The sequence below is a fragment of the Falco cherrug genome, chromosome 5 (assembly GCF_023634085.1).
Source record: "Falco cherrug isolate bFalChe1 chromosome 5, bFalChe1.pri, whole genome shotgun sequence".
NCBI classification, from domain to species: domain Eukaryota; kingdom Metazoa; phylum Chordata; class Aves; order Falconiformes; family Falconidae; genus Falco; species Falco cherrug.
This window is the reverse complement of record NC_073701.1, coordinates 78,113,094-78,137,389: the sequence shown is the minus strand read 5'-3', so window position 1 is coordinate 78,137,389 and position 24,296 is coordinate 78,113,094. Positions and strand designations below refer to the sequence as shown.

The window sequence follows — 24,296 nt, the reverse complement described above, 5'->3', positions numbered from 1 at the left end:
TGAGTAGCTCCAAAGGAGCATGAACTGTCCCCCATGCCAGAGCTGTTGTTCTTCATTCCCTGGAGTGGGCAGTATTTGAGGGGTCTGGCTTGCAAAGACCTTGTGGTTCTTGTCCTGACTTCATGTCTTCTCCTCCAGTGACAATGGTGACACATCAGGGAAACGGCATGAAAAAGCTGCGTCTTTCTCACTTCCCCACTGCCATAAATCTTTCAGGCAGGTGGGGAGGGATGCTCCAGCAATGACAACTGCTCCCCAAGTGCCATGTTGAGAGAGCCTGCCAATGTGCAAGGCTCAACCTGGCAGCTGGTGCTCCCTGGCTTTGGCTTTGCCAAGATAGTGCCCCATGGCCAGTTGTGGGGTGATTGTAACCCCTCACTTTTGTGGGGTGCCTTGCAAGAACTAGTGTGGAGTTTCTGTTTAGGAAGTTTTTGCCTTCAGTATAGATTCAGTGGCAGATTAGTAAAGGTTTAGCGTGCTTACCTGCTCAAGCTGCAAGGTTATAAATGGACACATGAAAGTGAGAGGATGGTGCTTGTCCCTTGGTTCTAGGCAATTCTCCTGGCCCAGCATATATTCCGCATGATTGGTGGGATATTCTTGTGCCTGGGGGCCCCCGTTACTGCGTCCATTAGCAGGCTCTGTGTTCTTTGCTATTCAGACAAGGGAGGAAGCAGTGGCACAAGTCACAGGATCCATCCCCAGGGAAAGGGAATACTGTTGTCCTGGGAAGCGGATAACTGCCAGGCTGAATTCCCAGTGTGAGCCAGAAAGAAAAGGCAGGTGCTTGTGTTGGGGCTACTCTGGATTCTGGCTTGCTGGGTACTGGTCAAGAGGTGCCACTGTGTCCCTCAGCACCTGACATGCCAAGGAGGGCATATGGCTGTGATGCTGGTGAAGGTGGCAGCCAGTGAGGGTGTCCATGCCACGCAGGGGCAGTGCTGTGAGTGGATGGGAGTGTGTGGGAGGTCAGTGGGTGTCATCCTGTGCAGGCTTGTAGGGATCCTGTGGGTCCTGTCCTGACTTCATGTCTTCTTCTCCTGTGACCATGGTGACTTGCAGATGAACTGCGTGCAATGAATGGTGAGTGTTTCCGCTTGTGCAAACGCTGTCCTTGCCTGAGTTAGTGCCCTGGGCTGGGAGGGGAGGGATGCTCCAGCAATGCCAGCAGCTCCCCGAGTGCCACGCTGAGAGACTTTGCCAATGTGCAAGGCTCAACCTGGCAGCTGGTGCTCCGTGGCTCTGGCTCTGCAGGGGCGGTGCCCATGGCCAGCTGTGAATTGTTTGGACTCTTCCTTTTTGTGGGGGATCTTGCAATCGCTTCTGCGGCATTGCCATTTCCAGAGCCTTTGCCTGTCAGCACAGTCTCAGAGGCAGCTCAGCAAGGATGCAAATTCAGGGTGTCGTGCACTTTACCTGCCCATAGTGCAGCTCATTAGTGATGCCTTGAACAATGTCCGGACTGTGTTAATCCCATGGTCCTTGGCCATTCTCCTGGACCAGCACGCATTTGACATGAGTGATTGGATGTCCTTGTGCCTGGGGGTCCTATTATGGACTTATGACCATTGTGAAGGCTCTGAGTTCTTTGCTATCCGGTCAAGGATAGAAGCAGTGGCCCAAGAGAGAGGACCCATCCCCAGGGAAAGGGAATACTGTTGTCCTGGGAAGCAAGAAACTGATAGCTGAATTCCCTGTGTGAGCCAGAAAGAAGGGGCAGGGTGGTGGGGCTACTCCTACAGCAAGTTTCTGGCTTGCTGGGTGCTGGTTGAGGGGAGGTGCTGTGTCCCTCAGCACCTGACATGCGAATGGGGTCCTGTGGTTGTGATGCTGGTGGAGGTGGCAGCCAGTGAGGGTGTCTGTGGCAGGCAGGGGCAGTGCTGTGAGCGGTGGGGAGTGGGTGGGAGGTCAGTGGGTGTCATCCTGTGCAGGTATTGGGTGCTGCTGTGTCCAGAGCAAGGGAGCCCCTGCCCCCACGGCTGGCAGCAGCTCGTGCCTGGGAAGCCCTGATTGCTCTCCCTTCGTTCTGCCAAGCCCTCACGTGCAGAGCAGCCTCAGCTGCAAGCAGGGGCAGCCCTGGGTGCTGAGAAGGGGGACTGCGGGCAATGCGCTGCCACCACGGCTCCGTGCCCGGGGGAGCTCTGGCTGCATGTGGGTTTGGAGGAGAAGGGATCTGCTTTGCTGAACGTGTCCCAGGATTTACAGCCATCTTCACTGGAGGTTGGGTGCTAATCAGTGTGTCCTCTTTTCACCCTTTCTTCTTGCAGAGCTACAGAAGAAGGAGATTGGTGAGTGTCGCTGACTCCCTGGGGCCCGTGTGTGTGAGCAGTTTGTGGGATGGGGCGCCAGGGTGGGAGGAGAGTGGAGGACAAGTCAGCCCTCACCCCACAGGACAGCCAGGAGAGTCTGCACCATGAAGCGTGACCGGTGTCAGGAATGCTGAGAGACACCTGGCTTGGAGGCCATTTCTGCTGGCTTTCCCTCCCCTTCCTGTCACCGACTGTCCCTGGGGAAGGGGCCTCTAAAGGCACCCATGGCCCTTGCCACAAGGCAGATGGGTTGCCGTGGCGGGTGGCTGGTGATGCCCAGGCTGCGGGAGGCTCTGTTGGGGGCAGGAGCATGAAGGAAGGAGATGCTGAGGGAAGGCCACAGTGTGTGTGATGGGGCAGAGAGCCCATGTCCCTGAGGAACCCTGGCTACTTATAGGGATTTGGGTCTGTGCCGTCGTTGGTAAAAATGCTTCTGAGGGCCACATGATGAGGAGCTCCAAAGGAGCATGAACTCTCCTGCATGCCAGATTTGTTGTTCATCACTCCCTGGGGTGGACAGTCCCAGAGGGAGATGGCTTGTAGGGATCCTGTGGGTCCTGTCCTGACTTCATGTCTTCTTCTCCTGTGACCATGGTGACTTGCAGATGAACTGCGTGCAACGAATGGTGAGTGTTTCCGCTTGTGCAAACGCTGTCCTTGCCTGAGTTAGTGCCCTGGGCTGGGAGGGGAGGGATGCTCCAGCAATGCCAGCAGCTCCCCGAGTGCCACGCTGAGAGACTTTGCCAATGTGCAAGGCTCAACCTGGCAGCTGGTGCTCCGTGGCTCTGGCTCTGCAGGGGCGGTGCCCATGGCCAGCTGTGAATTGTTTGGACTCTTCCTTTTTGTGGGGGATCTTGCAATCGCTTCTGCGGCATTGCCATTTCCAGAGCCTTTGCCTGTCAGCACAGTCTCAGAGGCAGCTCAGCAAGGATGCAAATTCAGGGTGTCGTGCGCTTTACCTGCCCATAGTGCAGCTCATTAGTGATGCCTTGAACAATGTCCGGTCTGTGTTAATCCCATGGTCCTTGGCCGTTCTCCTGGACCAGCACGCATTTGGCATGACTGATTAGATGACCTTCTGACTGGGGACCCTGTTACTGTGTCCATTGTGCAAGCTCTGTATTCTTTGCAGTTCAGTCAAGGGGAGAAGTGTTGGCCCAAGTCATAGGTTCCGTCCCCAGGGAAAGGGAAAACCATCCCCTGGGAAGCAGGAATCTGCCAGGCTGAATTCCCTGTGTGAGCCAGACAGAAGGGGCAGGGTGATTGTGGTGGGGCTACCTCAGCTTCTGGCTTGCTGGGTGCTGGTCAGGGGAGGTGCCGTGTCCCTCAGCCTCTGTTGATTTCATGTCTCTTCTCCTGTGACCACGGTGACTCAACAGAGGACCTCCATGCAAGGAACGGTGAGTGTTTCTGTTTCTTAAATGCCTTTAGCACAGTGATAGGGCCATGAATCAGGTGAAGAGAGATGCTCCAGCAATGCCAAATACTCCCTGTGTGCCACATTGAGAGAGCACAAGGCTCAACCTGTCAGCAAGTACTCCCTGACTTTGGCTTTACCAAGAAAGATCTTCCCCAATGGCCAGTGGTGGGGTGGACATTGACTCTTCCATTTTGTGGTCGGCCTGCCATTGGCTTTTTGGGAATTAGTATTTTTGGACTCTTTGCCTTTCAGCACAGTTCAAGTGGAAGATTAATAAAAGCAAATGTTTAGTGTGTTGTGGTGGTGCAAGCTCTTTCATAGAGCCTTGACACTGGCAGAGAAGTACTAATTATGGTCCTTGGCCATTCTCCTACTCCAGCACACATTTGGCATGACTGATGGGGTGTTCTTGTGCCTGGGGGTCCTATTATGAACTTCTTCCCATTGGAAAGGCACTGTGTTCTTTGCTATTCAGTCAAGGGGAGAAGCGATGGACTAAGACAGAGGATCTATGCCCAGGGAAAGGGAAAACCATCCCCTGGGAAGCAGGAATCTGCCAGGCTGAATTCCCTTTGTGAGCCAGACAGAAGGGGCAGGGTGGTTGTGGTGGAGCTACTCCAGCTTCTGGCTTGCTTGATGCTGGTCAAGGGAGGTGCCGTGTCCCTCAGCCCACTACAAGGACGTTATCTGTCTTCTCTGATTTCATGTGTCTTCTCCTGTGACCACGGTGACTCAACAGAGGACCTCCATGCAAGAAACGGTGAGTGTTTCTGTTTCTTAAATGCCTTTGGCACAGTGATAGGGCCTTGAGGCAGATGAGGAGGGATGCTCCAGCAATGCCAACTGCTCGCCAAGTGCCACACTGACGGACCCTGCCAATGTGCAAGGCTCAACCTGGTAGCTGGTGCTCCCTGCATTTGGCTGTACCAAGGTCTTCCCCGAAGGCCAGTGCCTGGGTGGGTTTTGACTCTTTTTATTCTGTCGTGGGACACCCAATAGATACTGTGGCATCACTGTTTACGGATTCTTCTCCTTTCAACACATTTCAGCGACAGATTAGTGAGGGTGAATGTAAGGGTGCAGTGCGCTTCCCTGCCCATGGTGCAAGCTCTTTCAGGGACCATTGACAGTGGCAGGACAGCCCTAATCCCATGGTCCTTGGCCATTCTCCTGGACCAGCACGCATTTGACATGAGTGATTGGATGTCCTTGTGCCTGGGGGTCCTATTATGGACTTATGACCATTGTGAAGGCTCTGAGTTCTTTGCTATCCGGTCAAGGATAGAAGCAGTGGCCCAAGAGAGAGGACCCATCCCCAGGGAAAGGGAATACTGTTGTCCTGGGAAGCAAGAAACTGATAGCTGAATTCCCTGTGTGAGCCAGAAAGAAGGGGCAGGGTGGTGGGGCTACTCCTACAGCAAGTTTCTGGCTTGCTGGGTGCTGGTTGAGGGGAGGTGCTGTGTCCCTCAGCACCTGACATGCGAATGGGGTCCTGTGGTTGTGATGCTGGTGGAGGTGGCAGCCAGTGAGGGTGTCTGTGGCAGGCAGGGGCAGTGCTGTGAGCGGTGGGGAGTGGGTGGGAGGTCAGTGGGTGTCATCCTGTGCAGGTATTGGGTGCTGCTGTGTCCAGAGCAAGGGAGCCCCTGCCCCCACGGCTGGCAGCAGCTCGTGCCTGGGAAGCCCTGATTGCTCTCCCTTCGTTCTGCCAAGCCCTCACGTGCAGAGCAGCCTTAGCTGCAAGCAGGGGCAGCCCTGGGTGCTGAGAAGGGGGACTGCGGGCAATGCGCTGCCACCACGGCTCCGTGCCCGGGGGAGCTCTGGCTGCATGTGGGTTTGGAGGAGAAGGGATCTGCTTTGCTGAACGTGTCCCAGGATTTACAGCCATCTTCACTGGAGGTTGGGTGCTAATCAGTGTGTCCTCTTTTCACCCTTTCTTCTTGCAGAGCTACAGAAGAAGGAGATTGGTGAGTGTCGCTGACTCCCTGGGGCCCGTGTGTGTGAGCAGTTTGTGGGATGGGGCGCCAGGGTGGGAGAGTGGAGGACATGTCAGCCCTCACCCCACAGGACAGCCAGGAGAGTCTGCACCATGAAGCGTGACCGGTGTCAGGAATGCTGAGAGACACCTGGCTTGGAGGCCATCTCTGCTGGCTTTCCCTCCCCTTCCTGTCACCGACTGTCCCTGGGGAAGGGGCCTCTAAAGGCACCCATGGCCCTTGCCACAAGGCAGATGGGTTGCCGTGGCGGGTGGCTGGTGATGCCCAGGCTGTGGGAGGCTCTGTTGGGGGCAGGAGCATGAAGGAAGGAGATGCTGAGGGAAGGCCACAGTGTGTGTGATGGGGCAGAGAGCCCATGTCCCTGAGGAACCCTGGCTACTTATAGGGATTTGGGTCTGTGCCGTCGTTGGTAAAAATGCTTCTGAGGGCCACATGATGAGGAGCTCCAAAGGAGCATGAACTCTCCTGCATGCCAGATTTGTTGTTCATCACTCCCTGGGGTGGACAGTCCCAGAGGGAGATGGCTTGTAGGGATCCTGTGGGTCCTGTCCTGACTTCATGTCTTCTTCTCCTGTGACCATGGTGACTTGCAGATGAACTGCGTGCAACGAATGGTGAGTGTTTCCGCTTGTGCAAACGCTGTCCTTGCCTGAGTTAGTGCCCTGGGCTGGGAGGGGAGGGATGCTCCAGCAATGCCAGCAGCTCCCCGAGTGCCACGCTGAGAGACTTTGCCAATGTGCAAGGCTCAACCTGGCAGCTGGTGCTCCGTGGCTCTGGCTCTGCAGGGGCGGTGCCCATGGCCAGCTGTGAATTGTTTGGACTCTTCCTTTTTGTGGGGGATCTTGCAATCGCTTCTGCGGCATTGCCATTTCCAGAGCCTTTGCCTGTCAGCACAGTCTCAGAGGCAGCTCAGCAAGGATGCAAATTCAGGGTGTCGTGCGCTTTACCTGCCCATAGTGCAGCTCATTAGTGATGCCTTGAACAATGTCCGGTCTGTGTTAATCCCATGGTCCTTGGCCGTTCTCCTGGACCAGCACGCATTTGGCATGACTGATTAGATGACCTTCTGACTGGGGACCCTGTTACTGTGTCCATTGTGCAAGCTCTGTATTCTTTGCAGTTCAGTCAAGGGGAGAAGTGTTGGCCCAAGTCATAGGTTCCGTCCCCAGGGAAAGGGAAAACCATCCCCTGGGAAGCAGGAATCTGCCAGGCTGAATTCCCTGTGTGAGCCAGACAGAAGGGGCAGGGTGATTGTGGTGGGGCTACCTCAGCTTCTGGCTTGCTGGGTGCTGGTCAGGGGAGGTGCCGTGTCCCTCAGCCTCTGTTGATTTCATGTCTCTTCTCCTGTGACCACGGTGACTCAACAGAGGACCTCCATGCAAGGAACGGTGAGTGTTTCTGTTTCTTAAATGCCTTTAGCACAGTGATAGGGCCATGAATCAGGTGAAGAGAGATGCTCCAGCAATGCCAAATACTCCCTGTGTGCCACATTGAGAGAGCACAAGGCTCAACCTGTCAGCAAGTACTCCCTGACTTTGGCTTTACCAAGAAAGATCTTCCCCAATGGCCAGTGGTGGGGTGGACATTGACTCTTCCATTTTGTGGTCGGCCTGCCATTGGCTTTTTGGGAATTAGTATTTTTGGACTCTTTGCCTTTCAGCACAGTTCAAGTGGAAGATTAATAAAAGCAAATGTTTAGTGTGTTGTGGTGGTGCAAGCTCTTTCATAGAGCCTTGACACTGGCAGAGAAGTACTAATTATGGTCCTTGGCCATTCTCCTACTCCAGCACACATTTGGCATGACTGATGGGGTGTTCTTGTGCCTGGGGGTCCTATTATGAACTTCTTCCCATTGGAAAGGCACTGTGTTCTTTGCTATTCAGTCAAGGGGAGAAGCGATGGACTAAGACAGAGGATCTATGCCCAGGGAAAGGGAAAACCATCCCCTGGGAAGCAGGAATCTGCCAGGCTGAATTCCCTTTGTGAGCCAGACAGAAGGGGCAGGGTGGTTGTGGTGGAGCTACTCCAGCTTCTGGCTTGCTTGATGCTGGTCAAGGGAGGTGCCGTGTCCCTCAGCCCACTACAGGACGTTATGTCTTCTCTGATTTCATGTGTCTTCTCCTGTGACCACGGTGACTCAACAGAGGACCTCCATGCAAGAAACGGTGAGTGTTTCTGTTTCTTAAATGCCTTTGGCACAGTGATAGGGCCTTGAGGCAGATGAGGAGGGATGCTCCAGCAATGCCAACTGCTCGCCAAGTGCCACACTGACGGACCCTGCCAATGTGCAAGGCTCAACCTGGTAGCTGGTGCTCCCTGCATTTGGCTGTACCAAGGTCTTCCCCGAAGGCCAGTGCCTGGGTGGGTTTTGACTCTTTTTATTCTGTCGTGGGACACCCAATAGATACTGTGGCATCACTGTTTACGGATTCTTCTCCTTTCAACACATTTCAGCGACAGATTAGTGAGGGTGAATGTAAGGGTGCAGTGCGCTTCCCTGCCCATGGTGCAAGCTCTTTCAGGGACCATTGACAGTGGCAGGACAGCCCTAATCCCATGGTCCTTGGCCATTCTCCTGGACCAGCATGCATTTGACATGAGTGATTGGATGTCCTTGTGCCTGGGGGTCCTATTATGGACTTATGACCATTGTGAAGGCTCTGAGTTCTTTGCTATCCGGTCAAGGATAGAAGCAGTGGCCCAAGAGAGAGGACCCATCCCCAGGGAAAGGGAATACTGTTGTCCTGGGAAGCAAGAAACTGATAGCTGAATTCCCTGTGTGAGCCAGAAAGAAGGGGCAGGGTGGTGGGGCTACTCCTACAGCAAGTTTCTGGCTTGCTGGGTGCTGGTTGAGGGGAGGTGCTGTGTCCCTCAGCACCTGACATGCGAATGGGGTCCTGTGGTTGTGATGCTGGTGGAGGTGGCAGCCAGTGAGGGTGTCTGTGGCAGGCAGGGGCAGTGCTGTGAGCGGTGGGGAGTGGGTGGGAGGTCAGTGGGTGTCATCCTGTGCAGGTATTGGGTGCTGCTGTGTCTAGAGGCAAGGGAGCCCCTGCCCCCACGGCTGGCAGCAGCTCATGCCTGGGAAGCCCTGATTGCTCTCCCTTCATTCTGCCAAGCCCTCACGTGCAGAGCAGCCTCAGCTGCAAGCAGGGGCAGCCCTGGGTGCTGAGAAGGGGGACTGCGGGCAATGCGCTGCCACCACGGCTCCGTGCCCGGGGGAGCTCTGGCTGCATGTGGGTTTGGAGGAGAAGGGATCTGCTTTGCTGAACGTGTCCCAGGATTTACAGCCATCTTCACTGGAGGTTGGGTGCTAATCAGTGTGTCCTCTTTTCACCCTTTCTTCTTGCAGAGCTACTGAAGAAGGAGATTGGTGAGTGTCGCTGACTCCCTGGGGCCCGTGTGTGTGAGCAGTTTGTGGGATGGGGCGCCAGGGTGGGAGGAGAGTGGAGGACAAGTCAGCCCTCACCCCACAGGACAGCCAGGAGAGTCTGCACCATGAAGCGTGACCGGTGTCAGGAATGCTGAGAGACACCTGGCTTGGAGGCCATCTCTGCTGGCTTTCCCTCCCCTTCCTGTCACCGACTGTCCCTGGGGAAGGGGCCTCTAAAGGCACCCATGGCCCTTGCCACAAGGCAGATGGGTTGCCGTGGCGGGTGGCTGGTGATGCCCAGGCTGTGGGAGGCTTTGTTGGAGGCAGGATCATGAGGGAAGGAGATGCTGAGGGGAGGCCACAGTGTGTGTGATGGGGCAGAGAGCCCATGTCCCTGAGGAACCCTGGCTACTTATAGGGATTTGGGTCTGTGCCGTCGTTGGTAAAAATGCTTCTGAGGGCCACATGATGAGGAGCTCCAAAGGAGCATGAACTCTCCTGCATGCCAGATTTGTTGTTCATCACTCCCTGGGGTGGACAGTCCCAGAGGGAGATGGCTTGTAGGGATCCTGTGGGTCCTGTGCTGACTTCATGTCTTCTTCTCCTGTGACCATGGTGACTTGCAGATGAACTGCGTGCAACGAATGGTGAGTGTTTCCGCTTGTGCAAACGCTGTCCTTGCCTGAGTTAGTGCCCTGGGCTGGGAGGGGAGGGATGCTCCAGCAATGCCAGCAGCTCCCCGAGTGCCACGCTGAGAGACTTTGCCAATGTGCAAGGCTCAACCTGGCAGCTGGTGCTCCGTGGCTCTGGCTCTGCAGGGGCGGTGCCCATGGCCAGCTGTGAATTGTTTGGACTCTTCCTTTTTGTGGGGGATCTTGCAATCGCTTCTGCGGCATTGCCATTTCCAGAGCCTTTGCCTGTCAGCACAGTCTCAGAGGCAGCTCAGCAAGGATGCAAATTCAGGGTGTTGTGCGCTTTACCTGCCCATAGTGCAGCTCATTAGTGATGCCTTGAACAATGTCCGGTCTGTGTTAATCCCATGGTCCTTGGCCGTTCTCCTGGACCAGCACGCATTTGGCATGACTGATTAGATGACCTTCTGACTGGGGACCCTGTTACTGTGTCCATTGTGCAAGCTCTGTATTCTTTGCAGTTCAGTCAAGGGGAGAAGTGTTGGCCCAAGTCATAGGTTCCGTCCCCAGGGAAAGGGAAAACCATCCCCTGGGAAGCAGGAATCTGCCAGGCTGAATTCCCTGTGTGAGCCAGACAGAAGGGGCAGGGTGATTGTGGTGGGGCTACCTCAGCTTCTGGCTTGCTGGGTGCTGGTCAGGGGAGGTGCCGTGTCCCTCAGCCTCTGTTGATTTCATGTCTCTTCTCCTGTGACCACGGTGACTCAACAGAGGACCTCCATGCAAGGAACGGTGAGTGTTTCTGTTTCTTAAATGCCTTTAGCACAGTGATAGGGCCATGAATCAGGTGAAGAGAGATGCTCCAGCAATGCCAAATACTCCCTGTGTGCCACATTGAGAGAGCACAAGGCTCAACCTGTCAGCAAGTACTCCCTGACTTTGGCTTTACCAAGAAAGATCTTCCCCAATGGCCAGTGGTGGGGTGGACATTGACTCTTCCATTTTGTGGTCGGCCTGCCATTGGCTTTTTGGGAATTAGTATTTTTGGACTCTTTGCCTTTCAGCACAGTTCAAGTGGAAGATTAATAAAAGCAAATGTTTAGTGTGTTGTGGTGGTGCAAGCTCTTTCATAGAGCCTTGACACTGGCAGAGAAGTACTAATTATGGTCCTTGGCCATTCTCCTACTCCAGCACACATTTGGCATGACTGATGGGGTGTTCTTGTGCCTGGGGGTCCTATTATGAACTTCTTCCCATTGGAAAGGCACTGTGTTCTTTGCTATTCAGTCAAGGGGAGAAGCGATGGACTAAGACAGAGGATCTATGCCCAGGGAAAGGGAAAACCATCCCCTGGGAAGCAGGAATCTGCCAGGCTGAATTCCCTTTGTGAGCCAGACAGAAGGGGCAGGGTGGTTGTGGTGGAGCTACTCCAGCTTCTGGCTTGCTTGATGCTGGTCAAGGGAGGTGCCGTGTCCCTCAGCCCACTACAAGGACGTTATCTGTCTTCTCTGATTTCATGTGTCTTCTCCTGTGACCACGGTGACTCAACAGAGGACCTCCATGCAAGAAACGGTGAGTGTTTCTGTTTCTTAAATGCCTTTGGCACAGTGATAGGGCCTTGAGGCAGATGAGGAGGGATGCTCCAGCAATGCCAACTGCTCGCCAAGTGCCACACTGACGGACCCTGCCAATGTGCAAGGCTCAACCTGGTAGCTGGTGCTCCCTGCATTTGGCTGTACCAAGGTCTTCCCCGAAGGCCAGTGCCTGGGTGGGTTTTGACTCTTTTTATTCTGTCGTGGGACACCCAATAGATACTGTGGCATCACTGTTTACGGATTCTTCTCCTTTCAACACATTTCAGCGACAGATTAGTGAGGGTGAATGTAAGGGTGCAGTGCGCTTCCCTGCCCATGGTGCAAGCTCTTTCAGGGACCATTGACAGTGGCAGGACAGCCCTAATCCCATGGTCCTTGGCCATTCTCCTGGACCAGCATGCATTTGACATGAGTGATTGGATGTCCTTGTGCCTGGGGGTCCTATTATGGACTTATGACCATTGTGAAGGCTCTGAGTTCTTTGCTATCCGGTCAAGGATAGAAGCAGTGGCCCAAGAGAGAGGACCCATCCCCAGGGAAAGGGAATACTGTTGTCCTGGGAAGCAAGAAACTGATAGCTGAATTCCCTGTGTGAGCCAGAAAGAAGGGGCAGGGTGGTGGGGCTACTCCTACAGCAAGTTTCTGGCTTGCTGGGTGCTGGTTGAGGGGAGGTGCTGTGTCCCTCAGCACCTGACATGCGAATGGGGTCCTGTGGTTGTGATGCTGGTGGAGGTGGCAGCCAGTGAGGGTGTCTGTGGCAGGCAGGGGCAGTGCTGTGAGCGGTGGGGAGTGGGTGGGAGGTCAGTGGGTGTCATCCTGTGCAGGTATTGGGTGCTGCTGTGTCCAGAGCAAGGGAGCCCCTGCCCCCACGGCTGGCAGCAGCTCGTGCCTGGGAAGCCCTGATTGCTCTCCCTTCGTTCTGCCAAGCCCTCACGTGCAGAGCAGCCTTAGCTGCAAGCAGGGGCAGCCCTGGGTGCTGAGAAGGGGGACTGCGGGCAATGCGCTGCCACCACGGCTCCATGCCCGGGGGAGCTCTGGCTGCATGTGGGTTTGGAGGAGAAGGGATCTGCTTTGCTGAACGTGTCCCAGGATTTACAGCCATCTTCACTGGAGGTTGGGTGCTAATCAGTGTGTCCTCTTTTCACCCTTTCTTCTTGCAGAGCTACAGAAGAAGGAGATTGGTGAGTGTCGCTGACTCCCTGGGGCCCGTGTGTGTGAGCAGTTTGTGGGATGGGGCGCCAGGGTGGGAGAGTGGAGGACATGTCAGCCCTCACCCCACAGGACAGCCAGGAGAGTCTGCACCATGAAGCGTGACCGGTGTCAGGAATGCTGAGAGACACCTGGCTTGGAGGCCATCTCTGCTGGCTTTCCCTCCCCTTCCTGTCACCGACTGTCCCTGGGGAAGGGGCCTCTAAAGGCACCCATGGCCCTTGCCACAAGGCAGATGGGTTGCCGTGGCGGGTGGCTGGTGATGCCCAGGCTGTGGGAGGCTCTGTTGGGGGCAGGAGCATGAAGGAAGGAGATGCTGAGGGAAGGCCACAGTGTGTGTGATGGGGCAGAGAGCCCATGTCCCTGAGGAACCCTGGCTACTTATAGGGATTTGGGTCTGTGCCGTCGTTGGTAAAAATGCTTCTGAGGGCCACATGATGAGGAGCTCCAAAGGAGCATGAACTCTCCTGCATGCCAGATTTGTTGTTCATCACTCCCTGGGGTGGACAGTCCCAGAGGGAGATGGCTTGTAGGGATCCTGTGGGTCCTGTCCTGACTTCATGTCTTCTTCTCCTGTGACCATGGTGACTTGCAGATGAACTGCGTGCAACGAATGGTGAGTGTTTCCGCTTGTGCAAACGCTGTCCTTGCCTGAGTTAGTGCCCTGGGCTGGGAGGGGAGGGATGCTCCAGCAATGCCAGCAGCTCCCCGAGTGCCACGCTGAGAGACTTTGCCAATGTGCAAGGCTCAACCTGGCAGCTGGTGCTCCGTGGCTCTGGCTCTGCAGGGGCGGTGCCCATGGCCAGCTGTGAATTGTTTGGACTCTTCCTTTTTGTGGGGGATCTTGCAATCGCTTCTGCGGCATTGCCATTTCCAGAGCCTTTGCCTGTCAGCACAGTCTCAGAGGCAGCTCAGCAAGGATGCAAATTCAGGGTGTCGTGCGCTTTACCTGCCCATAGTGCAGCTCATTAGTGATGCCTTGAACAATGTCCGGTCTGTGTTAATCCCATGGTCCTTGGCCGTTCTCCTGGACCAGCACGCATTTGGCATGACTGATTAGATGACCTTCTGACTGGGGACCCTGTTACTGTGTCCATTGTGCAAGCTCTGTATTCTTTGCAGTTCAGTCAAGGGGAGAAGTGTTGGCCCAAGTCATAGGTTCCGTCCCCAGGGAAAGGGAAAACCATCCCCTGGGAAGCAGGAATCTGCCAGGCTGAATTCCCTGTGTGAGCCAGACAGAAGGGGCAGGGTGATTGTGGTGGGGCTACCTCAGCTTCTGGCTTGCTGGGTGCTGGTCAGGGGAGGTGCCGTGTCCCTCAGCCTCTGTTGATTTCATGTCTCTTCTCCTGTGACCACGGTGACTCAACAGAGGACCTCCATGCAAGGAACGGTGAGTGTTTCTGTTTCTTAAATGCCTTTAGCACAGTGATAGGGCCATGAATCAGGTGAAGAGAGATGCTCCAGCAATGCCAAATACTCCCTGTGTGCCACATTGAGAGAGCACAAGGCTCAACCTGTCAGCAAGTACTCCCTGACTTTGGCTTTACCAAGAAAGATCTTCCCCAATGGCCAGTGGTGGGGTGGACATTGACTCTTCCATTTTGTGGTCGGCCTGCCATTGGCTTTTTGGGAATTAGTATTTTTGGACTCTTTGCCTTTCAGCACAGTTCAAGTGGAAGATTAATAAAAGCAAATGTTTAGTGTGTTGTGGTGGTGCAAGCTCTTTCATAGAGCCTTGACACTGGCAGAGAAGTACTAATTATGGTCCTTGGCCATTCTCCTACTCCAGCACACATTTGGCATGACTGATGGGGTGTTCTTGTGCCTGGGGGTCCTATTATGAACTTCTTCCCATTGGAAAGGCACTGTGTTCTTTGCTATTCAGTCAAGGGGAGAAGCGATGGACTAAGACAGAGGATCTATGCCCAGGGAAAGGGAAAACCATCCCCTGGGAAGCAGGAATCTGCCAGGCTGAATTCCCTTTGTGAGCCGGACAGAAGGGGCAGGGTGGTTGTGGTGGAGCTACTCCAGCTTCTGGCTTGCTTGATGCTGGTCAAGGGAGGTGCCGTGTCCCTCAGCCCACTACAGGACGTTATGTCTTCTCTGATTTCATGTGTCTTCTCCTGTGACCACGGTGACTCAACAGAGGACCTCCATGCAAGAAACGGTGAGTGTTTCTGTTTCTTAAATGCCTTTGGCACAGTGATAGGGCCTTGAGGCAGATGAGGAGGGATGCTCCAGCAATGCCAACTGCTCGCCAAGTGCCACACTGACGGACCCTGCCAATGTGCAAGGCTCAACCTGGTAGCTGGTGCTCCCTGCATTTGGCTGTACCAAGGTCTTCCCCGAAGGCCAGTGCCTGGGTGGGTTTTGACTCTTTTTATTCTGTCGTGGGACACCCAATAGATACTGTGGCATCACTGTTTACGGATTCTTCTCCTTTCAACACATTTCAGCGACAGATTAGTGAGGGTGAATGTAAGGGTGCAGTGCGCTTCCCTGCCCATGGTGCAAGCTCTTTCAGGGACCATTGACAGTGGCAGGACAGCCCTAATCCCATGGTCCTTGGCCATTCTCCTGGACCAGCACGCATTTGACATGAGTGATTGGATGTCCTTGTGCCTGGGGGTCCTATTATGGACTTATGACCATTGTGAAGGCTCTGAGTTCTTTGCTATCCGGTCAAGGATAGAAGCAGTGGCCCAAGAGAGAGGACCCATCCCCAGGGAAAGGGAATACTGTTGTCCTGGGAAGCAAGAAACTGATAGCTGAATTCCCTGTGTGAGCCAGAAAGAAGGGGCAGGGTGGTGGGGCTACTCCTACAGCAAGTTTCTGGCTTGCTGGGTGCTGGTTGAGGGGAGGTGCTGTGTCCCTCAGCACCTGACATGCGAATGGGGTCCTGTGGTTGTGATGCTGGTGGAGGTGGCAGCCAGTGAGGGTGTCTGTGGCAGGCAGGGGCAGTGCTGTGAGCGGTGGGGAGTGGGTGGGAGGTCAGTGGGTGTCATCCTGTGCAGGTATTGGGTGCTGCTGTGTCCAGAGCAAGGGAGCCCCTGCCCCCACGGCTGGCAGCAGCTCGTGCCTGGGAAGCCCTGATTGCTCTCCCTTCGTTCTGCCAAGCCCTCACGTGCAGAGCAGCCTTAGCTGCAAGCAGGGGCAGCCCTGGGTGCTGAGAAGGGGGACTGCGGGCAATGCGCTGCCACCACGGCTCCGTGCCCGGGGGAGCTCTGGCTGCATGTGGGTTTGGAGGAGAAGGGATCTGCTTTGCTGAACGTGTCCCAGGATTTACAGCCATCTTCACTGGAGGTTGGGTGCTAATCAGTGTGTCCTCTTTTCACCCTTTCTTCTTGCAGAGCTACAGAAGAAGGAGATTGGTGAGTGTCGCTGACTCCCTGGGGCCCGTGTGTGTGAGCAGTTTGTGGGATGGGGCGCCAGGGTGGGAGAGTGGAGGACATGTCAGCCCTCACCCCACAGGACAGCCAGGAGAGTCTGCACCATGAAGCGTGACCGGTGTCAGGAATGCTGAGAGACACCTGGCTTGGAGGCCATCTCTGCTGGCTTTCCCTCCCCTTCCTGTCACCGACTGTCCCTGGGGAAGGGGCCTCTAAAGGCACCCATGGCCCTTGCCACAAGGCAGATGGGTTGCCGTGGCGGGTGGCTGGTGATGCCCAGGCTGCGGGAGGCTCTGTTGGGGGCAGGAGCATGAAGGAAGGAGATGCTGAGGGAAGGCCACAGTGTGTGTGATGGGGCAGAGAGCCCATGTCCCTGAGGAACCCTGGCTACTTATAGGGATTTGGGTCTGTGCCGTCGTTGGTAAAAATGCTTCTGAGGGCCACATGATGAGGAGCTCCAAAGGAGCATGAACTCTCCTGCATGCCAGATTTGTTGTTCATCACTCCCTGGGGTGGACAGTCCCAGAGGGAGATGGCTTGTAGGGATCCTGTGGGTCCTGTCCTGACTTCATGTCTTCTTCTCCTGTGACCATGGTGACTTGCAGATGAACTGCGTGCAACGAATGGTGAGTGTTTCCGCTTGTGCAAACGCTGTCCTTGCCTGAGTTAGTGCCCTGGGCTGGGAGGGGAGGGATGCTCCAGCAATGCCAGCAGCTCCCCGAGTGCCACGCTGAGAGACTTTGCCAATGTGCAAGGCTCAACCTGGCAGCTGGTGCTCCGTGGCTCTGGCTCTGCAGGGGCGGTGCCCATGGCCAGCTGTGAATTGTTTGGACTCTTCCTTTTTGTGGGGGATCTTGCAATCGCTTCTGCGGCATTGCCATTTCCAGAGCCTTTGCCTGTCAGCACAGTCTCAGAGGCAGCTCAGCAAGGATGCAAATTCAGGGTGTCGTGCGCTTTACCTGCCCATAGTGCAGCTCATTAGTGATGCCTTGAACAATGTCCGGTCTGTGTTAATCCCATGGTCCTTGGCCGTTCTCCTGGACCAGCACGCATTTGGCATGACTGATTAGATGACCTTCTGACTGGGGACCCTGTTACTGTGTCCATTGTGCAAGCTCTGTATTCTTTGCAGTTCAGTCAAGGGGAGAAGTGTTGGCCCAAGTCATAGGTTCCGTCCCCAGGGAAAGGGAAAACCATCCCCTGGGAAGCAGGAATCTGCCAGGCTGAATTCCCTGTGTGAGCCAGACAGAAGGGGCAGGGTGATTGTGGTGGGGCTACCTCAGCTTCTGGCTTGCTGGGTGCTGGTCAGGGGAGGTGCCGTGTCCCTCAGCCTCTGTTGATTTCATGTCTCTTCTCCTGTGACCACGGTGACTCAACAGAGGACCTCCATGCAAGGAACGGTGAGTGTTTCTGTTTCTTAAATGCCTTTAGCACAGTGATAGGGCCATGAATCAGGTGAAGAGAGATGCTCCAGCAATGCCAAATACTCCCTGTGTGCCACATTGAGAGAGCACAAGGCTCAACCTGTCAGCAAGTACTCCCTGACTTTGGCTTTACCAAGAAAGATCTTCCCCAATGGCCAGTGGTGGGGTGGACATTGACTCTTCCATTTTGTGGTCGGCCTGCCATTGGCTTTTTGGGAATTAGTATTTTTGGACTCTTTGCCTTTCAGCACAGTTCAAGTGGAAGATTAATAAAAGCAAATGTTTAGTGTGTTGTGGTGGTGCAAGCTCTTTCATAGAGCCTTGACACTGGCAGAGAAGTACTAATTATGGTCCTTGGCCATTCTCCTACTCCAGCACACATTTGGCATGACTGATGGGGTGTTCTTGTGCCTGGGGGTCCTATTATGAACTTCTTCCCATTGGAAAGGCACTGTGTTCTTTGCTATTCAGTCAAGGGGAGAAGCGATGGACTAAGACAGAGGATCTATGCCCAGGGAAAGGGAAAACCATCCCCTGGGAAGCAGGAATCTGCCAGGCTGAATTCCCTTTGTGAGCCAGACAGAAGGGGCAGGGTGGTTGTGGTGGAGCTACTCCAGCTTCTGGCTTGCTTGATGCTGGTCAAGGGAGGTGCCGTGTCCCTCAGCCCACTACAGGACGTTATGTCTTCTCTGATTTCATGTGTCTTCTCCTGTGACCACGGTGACTCAACAGAGGACCTCCATGCAAGAAACGGTGAGTGTTTCTGTTTCTTAAATGCCTTTGGCACAGTGATAGGGCCTTGAGGCAGATGAGGAGGGATGCTCCAGCAATGCCAACTGCTCGCCAAGTGCCACACTGACGGACCCTGCCAATGTGCAAGGCTCAACCTGGTAGCTGGTGCTCCCTGCATTTGGCTGTACCAAGGTCTTCCCCGAAGGCCAGTGCCTGGGTGGGTTTTGACTCTTTTTATTCTGTCGTGGGACACCCAATAGATACTGTGGCATCACTGTTTACGGATTCTTCTCCTTTCAACACATTTCAGCGACAGATTAGTGAGGGTGAATGTAAGGGTGCAGTGCGCTTCCCTGCCCATGGTGCAAGCTCTTTCAGGGACCATTGACAGTGGCAGGACAGCCCTAATCCCATGGTCCTTGGCCATTCTCCTGGACCAGCATGCATTTGACATGAGTGATTGGATGTCCTTGTGCCTGGGGGTCCTATTATGGACTTATGACCATTGTGAAGGCTCTGAGTTCTTTGCTATCCGGTCAAGGATAGAAGCAGTGGCCCAAGAGAGAGGACCCATCCCCAGGGAAAGGGAATACTGTTGTCCTGGGAAGCAAGAAACTGATAGCTGAATTCCCTGTGTGAGCCAGAAAGAAGGGGCAGGGTGGTGGGGCTACTCCTACAGCAAGTTTCTGGCTTGCTGGGTGCTGGTTGAGGGGAGGTGCTGTGTCCCTCAGCACCTGACATGCGAATGGGGTCCTGTGGTTGTGATGCTGGTGGAGGTGGCAGCCAGTGAGGGTGTCTGTGGCAGGCAGGGGCAGTGCTGTGAGCGGTGGGGAGTGGGTGGGAGGTCAGTGGGTGTCATCCTGTGCAGGTATTGGGTGCTGCTGTGTCTAGAAGCAAGGGAGCCCCTGCCCCCACGGCTGGCAGCAGCTCGTGCCTGGGAAGCCCTGATTGCTCTCCCTTCGTTCTGCCAAGCCCTCACGTGCAGAGCAGCCTCAGCTGCAAGCAGGGGCAGCCCTGGGTGCTGAGAAGGGGGACTGCGGGCAATGCGCTGCCACCACGGCTCCGTGCCTGGGGGAGCTCTGGCTGGGGACATGTCCTGATGGATGACATGTCAGCCTTCCTAAAGGAGGTGTACACATGCTGTTTGCCATGTATCCCACGGAGTCATGGCACTAATCAAGGTGTTTTCTCTTCCCTCTCTAATCTTGCAGGGAACCAGAAGAAGCGGATCGGTGAGTGCTGCTGAATCCCTGCGGGCCATGTGAGCAAGACAATCATGGGAGGTGATTCCAGGGTGGGATAGCGGAGGTGAAGTCACCCCTGACCGCACAATAGTGTGAGCCATCTACCATGCCAGAGGAGCTTTTCCTCCATTCGTGGGTTGGACTATTCCAGAACGGACTGGCTTTTGGAGGCAGAATAATAAGTGCAGATGTGCAGGTTCAGTTTCCTTCCCTGCCTGTGCTGTAGGCTCAGTAATGGGGAGTTGACTTTGGTAGGGTTGTGCTATTCCTGGGCTCCTTGGAATGTCTTTTCCCCCAGCGGGCATTCAGAAGGGCTGGTGGGATGTTCTTGTGACTGGGGTGCTCCAGTGTTCCTTTGATTCAAGGTGCTAAGCAAGGTGTTCTCCCTCTCTTCTTGCAGAGCAGCAGAAGAACGAGATTGGTGAGTTCCGCTGCCTCCCTGGAGGCCTTGCGTGCCACCCAGTTGTGGCATTTAAGGGGTTTTCACAGGGTGTTGCTTGTGGTGTTGTGGCTGGTGGAGCCTTTGGTGTTGGTCGGAGAGTGAAGGAAGGGTACATTGAGGGAAGGCTGTGATGGGGCTGATGGGGCTGCAGAGCCTGGGCCACCAACCAGACGTGGGGGCTGGACGGATGGTGCGTGATGATGGGGTAGGGAAGACATCCCTGCCAGAATCAGAAGCATGTCAGATGCAACTTCAGGGAGCATCAATGCCTGCCTTGGAGCTAACCCCTTAAGCTCACGTGTCAGGACTTCACGATCCTGCCCTGCTGGGTCGCCTTTTCACATCCATACAGAAATGCACAAGCTCGGCTGATTCGGCTCTTTCGATTATTTAACGTTTACTGGGTCCGATCTGACTTCTCAGCAGCTTGGTTTGTAGAGCAGACTCTCTGCCTGCCACATCTCCCCTGCCTTCCTTCCCTGCCCACCCTCTCAGGTACAAAGCTGCCACGGCTGCACGTACCCAGAAACTCTCTGGGAAGCGCAGTGTCTCCTCTCTTCAGAGGGTTACTGACAATTCCCCCAAGCTCTTCCTTTGTATCCAACCCCACCCGAGAAATCCACAAGAAGTGGCTGACATTTATTCCGCGGAGTGTCACAAAGGGGACTGGTCCCTTTCTGTGTCTCTGGACATTCCGGGGTGCTGACCAGGGGTCTCACATGCTGTGAAATGTGCAGTGTGGCAGGTGGGACATCCACCCAAAACACTGGCAAGGCGGCAGAGTGGGACCTGAGAGAGAAAGTAGTCCCCAGGCGGGAAACTCAGCCCAGCCTCAGATCCTTCTCCAGCCCCCACAGGTAATCACAGCGCTGGAGAGGGCAAGAGGGAATCTGAGCATCCGTTAACCTGCAGAGTTTAGTCTCAGCCTGGGATGTCTCAGCTTGGAGTTGGAAATTTTTTCCAGTCAATGTTTTGAATTTGCTTTCTCTCACCCTTGGTTTTTTTCCTTTTTGTCTCTCCTATTTGCTTTCAGAATTCATAAAGGCTCGTGGCTATACAGGTAAAACACTGCACTTACTCATGTCTGTACTCAATGGCGTGACATCTGTGACTACTGCAGAAGCAGTGCTGAGCATGGGCTGGACCGTGAGTCTACAAATGCCTTTTATTGCAGTGGTGCATAGGTATTTCACTGGGCTGTGACATAGTTGAGAGTGAAAGTGTAATGCGTATGCCTGAGAGCAGTCCTTCCCTGGGGGTAAGAGGTCTTTCCAGACCGTTACAGGCAGATTTTCAGAATGACGTTGTAGGCAGATTTTCAGAATGAATTGCAGTGCAGCACCCTTTCCTTCTCTTCTCTTTAGAAAAGTGTTTAGAAAGCCCCAAATACCTGTTTTTTACAGATGACATCGTGGTTGATTGGGACACAGCCCATCCATACTTGTCTATTGCTGGGGACAAGAAGAGTTTCACGTATCAATCACAGGTCCAGAAAGTGACTCTCCATGAGGGCAGTTTTGATTCCTCTGTCTGCGTGCTGGGCTCAGAAGGTTTCTCCTCCGGCAAGCATTACTGGGAGGTGGACGTGGGAAAATGCAGTGACTGGGACCTGGGAGTAGCCAGGAAATCCGCCCCAAGGAAAGGAAGAATAACTCTGTCACCTAAAGAAGGATTCTGGGCTCTGGGCTTAAGTGTTAAATTTTGCTGGGCAAGAACCGATCCATGGACACAGTTAGAGGTGCAGGAAAATCCCAGGAAAGTTGGGGTTTTCCTTAACTGTGAAGAGAAAACTCTGACTTTTTTCAATGTCACCAACATGTCTGTGATGTTCACGTTTCAAGACTGTGCATTCTCCGAAGCAGTTTATCCATTCTTTAAAAACTCACACAGAGAATCAACCATCAGGATTTGCTCAGTTGAAGAGGAATAATGTGTGTTTTAATGTAGTAATTTTGTTGCGACATGAAAGAGCATATTATTTTCTGAGACAAATTTAATGCTTAATTGCGATTTATGTATTACGCGTTCTTGACCACAATCTGTATTATGCATAGTGTAACACCTTTAGCTTAAAATATATTCCTTACCCCAGCCTTTTCTGCATGCATTTTGTCCAATACTTGCGGCATGAATGTAGACACGAGCTATCACGTGCCGTGGTTTTAGGAATCGTATGTTTAACTCAAGAACAGTTTCCGTAGTCTTTCCTTCTGAAAATCATGTCAGCCCTTATGATGCATTTCGGTCATCATCATTCTCTGAGGTTTAGTTCTGCCCTGCTGCACTGTGTAATTTGCATTTACATACAAAGCTCAACTTGACATCGTGAATTCAAATACACACACCTTGATAAATGCACAGCACCCCATAAAGGTAACCTCTCTTCATCACTCTTCTGGATGGAATTGTCAGAAATTTGGAGGAAAGGAAAAAAATTAATCCAGAGTAATTAAAAAGAGAGTAATGTGTCTATACTTCACTTCTTGAGTGGAGAACGTGCCATCTGTGCTTGAAGAAGAGTCTGAGAGGCAACGTAAATCAACGTACTGGGTTTGATGCTGGACAGCCTGTGTCAGTAAAGATGTCCCAAACTGAAATATGACCAATGGTACTAGTCATGCCTAAAAATCTCTACGCCAGGGAAGCAAGAGATTGCTCAGGAAAAAGACCCCGAATCACTACTCAGTGGGTTTCTTCCTCCTCTTAATTAATTCTGCCGTTTGTACTTCCAACCGAGCACATTTCCTTTTCTGTCCTTTTTTACAGGAATTCGGGATGAACCACACATGGATGGATGAAGCAGCCTGTCGCTCATCGTGACCATAACACATTTTTGTTGTATTTGACCATTTGCAGCCTTAGGTTCAAAGGATATCACCCTTGAAAGGTAGATCTGTGATGTCGTTTTACCAGCGAAAGACATTTTGTCTCCACCAATATCTAACATTGGACTATATATGATCCAGTACACAGGCCAACAGCGGCTGTTGTTTAACCCACCATGGTCCCTCAAAAGAGTAGAATTATCAATGCTAACTAACATTTCTGCAGTCCATCTAGCTCGTGCACCATTCCTGAAGTGCTCTTAAAAGTGATGGATGGCACGGCTGCATAAACAAACCCTCTTCCCCCCAAAACAAGCAAAAAGAGATGGGACTGGTATCCTGGGAACAGCATTGGGAGTTCTAAATAGCACAGACTCAGAAGTCTTCATGAACAAATTAGTTACAGTAACCAGTGATTTGCACAAATTTATAACATCCTTTATGATCTTCCCTTTTTGCTTTAGGAACTAATCAATGGCTTTTGTCGGACCTGTTGCCTCAGTGGGAGGGAACTGATCAAAGAGACCAGCAGTTGATGGTAGATGCACTTGGTGTAGTCCAAGGTAATGCTTCTTTCACTCTTTGTTGTACCCAAGCTCAAGTGTGGATACAACCGATGACAGCTGCAGTTACCAGAGAAGGTGGTGAAAGGTCCTTGCCCACTGCAATTTGAAAGGAAATCTGGGATAATGCAATTGAACTTGAAAAGAAATTCCTGTCCTGGTGGTATTTGTTCAGGTTCACCTGTGACTCCATCAGCAACATGGCCTCTGACTATCCACAATGCTTCGGTACGTACCACATCCCCAGTCATTGCGTTAGGAATGAGCCACAAAGGAGCAGGGCTCTACCCACTCACGCACAGAGGATGGGCTCATTTGAAGTGGCAATAAATGGCAAAGTGATGATGTGAACACATGCGTGTCAATGCAAACACCCCTCCCCAAATCCGTCATAGGAACTGTTAGGACATTACCTGCCAACAGTACTGGCAGGTTGTGAGTGGGCTATTTGAGAATTCAACAAGCCCTTTTCAACTGGAAATTAGGAAGAGAACGCAGCCTCCTCAAGTTTAGTTCACCAAAAGCAAGAACAGCAGTCTACACCAGGTGTGGAAACACAACCTAGTCCACCCCGGGTGGAATTCTTTCACAAGCTACGTATCCTTCCCAGTTTTAGTTGGCATTGCTTAACGTCTGGCTCCATTGACAACTGTACCTGTAGCAAGAAAACAGCCTACTTCAGGATTAACAAAATTGAAATTGGACTTACCTTGACCCCATAGGAATCCACAATCACTGGCTGTGTGAGAATCCCCATTGCTTTCTCCACACCCATCCGCTGTTGCTCTTCTACCCGAGAACGTCTTGCGCGAGCCATACAGTGTCCCCACCAACCTGGAATGACACACATTTCTGAAGTCAGGGGTTCTGTTTCTCTGGAGTACAGGATCAGTGAAGTCTCCTGTACCTGTAACACGGTCTCTCTTTGCCATGACAGAGACACAACTGTTGCTGTTATTTTTTTGACTGAGAAATGTTTGCTTTGACTTTCTTTCTTCCTGGGAAAAGTCACAGCTCCCTAAAAATCAGAAACTCAGGCGCACACACACACCCCCCAACACACACACACACAAGAAGCACTCGAGAAAACAGGAGGGCAACAGCAGGAAAAGAATACATTCCCGTTGCGATTACAGCACTGCACGGTCAAA

At 53.3% G+C, this 24,296-nt stretch overlaps 1 protein-coding gene across 13 annotated transcripts; it reads left to right on the top strand.

Annotated features, from left to right (window-relative positions):
• The first annotated feature begins 997 nt into the window (after nucleotides 1-997).
• LOC129736244 (butyrophilin subfamily 1 member A1-like) lies at nucleotides 998-21,848 on the top strand. Of its 13 annotated transcripts, XM_055712492.1 has the most exons (18): nucleotides 998-1,083; nucleotides 3,689-3,709; nucleotides 4,469-4,489; nucleotides 5,673-5,693; nucleotides 6,317-6,337; nucleotides 9,073-9,093; nucleotides 9,720-9,740; nucleotides 10,494-10,514; nucleotides 11,274-11,294; nucleotides 13,122-13,142; nucleotides 13,896-13,916; nucleotides 14,673-14,693; nucleotides 16,521-16,541; nucleotides 17,295-17,315; nucleotides 19,283-19,303; nucleotides 19,716-19,736; nucleotides 20,791-20,817; nucleotides 21,161-21,848. In XM_055712492.1, the coding sequence occupies exons 1-18, from the start codon at nucleotides 1,077-1,079 to the stop codon at nucleotides 21,685-21,687; spliced, it is 876 nt and encodes a 291-aa protein (XP_055568467.1). In that variant the 5' UTR covers nucleotides 998-1,076; the 3' UTR covers nucleotides 21,688-21,848. The 13 variants fall into 13 exon arrangements, 4 of the variants coding, with proteins under 4 accessions (XP_055568467.1, XP_055568464.1, XP_055568465.1 ...); XM_055712489.1 differs by lacking the exons at nucleotides 998-1,083; nucleotides 11,274-11,294; nucleotides 13,122-13,142; ... (1 more) ...; nucleotides 14,673-14,693; nucleotides 16,521-16,541 and having other exon boundaries at nucleotides 3,608-4,489; XM_055712490.1 differs by lacking the exons at nucleotides 998-1,083; nucleotides 9,720-9,740; nucleotides 10,494-10,514; ... (3 more) ...; nucleotides 14,673-14,693; nucleotides 17,295-17,315 and having other exon boundaries at nucleotides 3,609-4,489.
• Nucleotides 21,849-24,296: the final 2,448 nt, after the last annotated feature.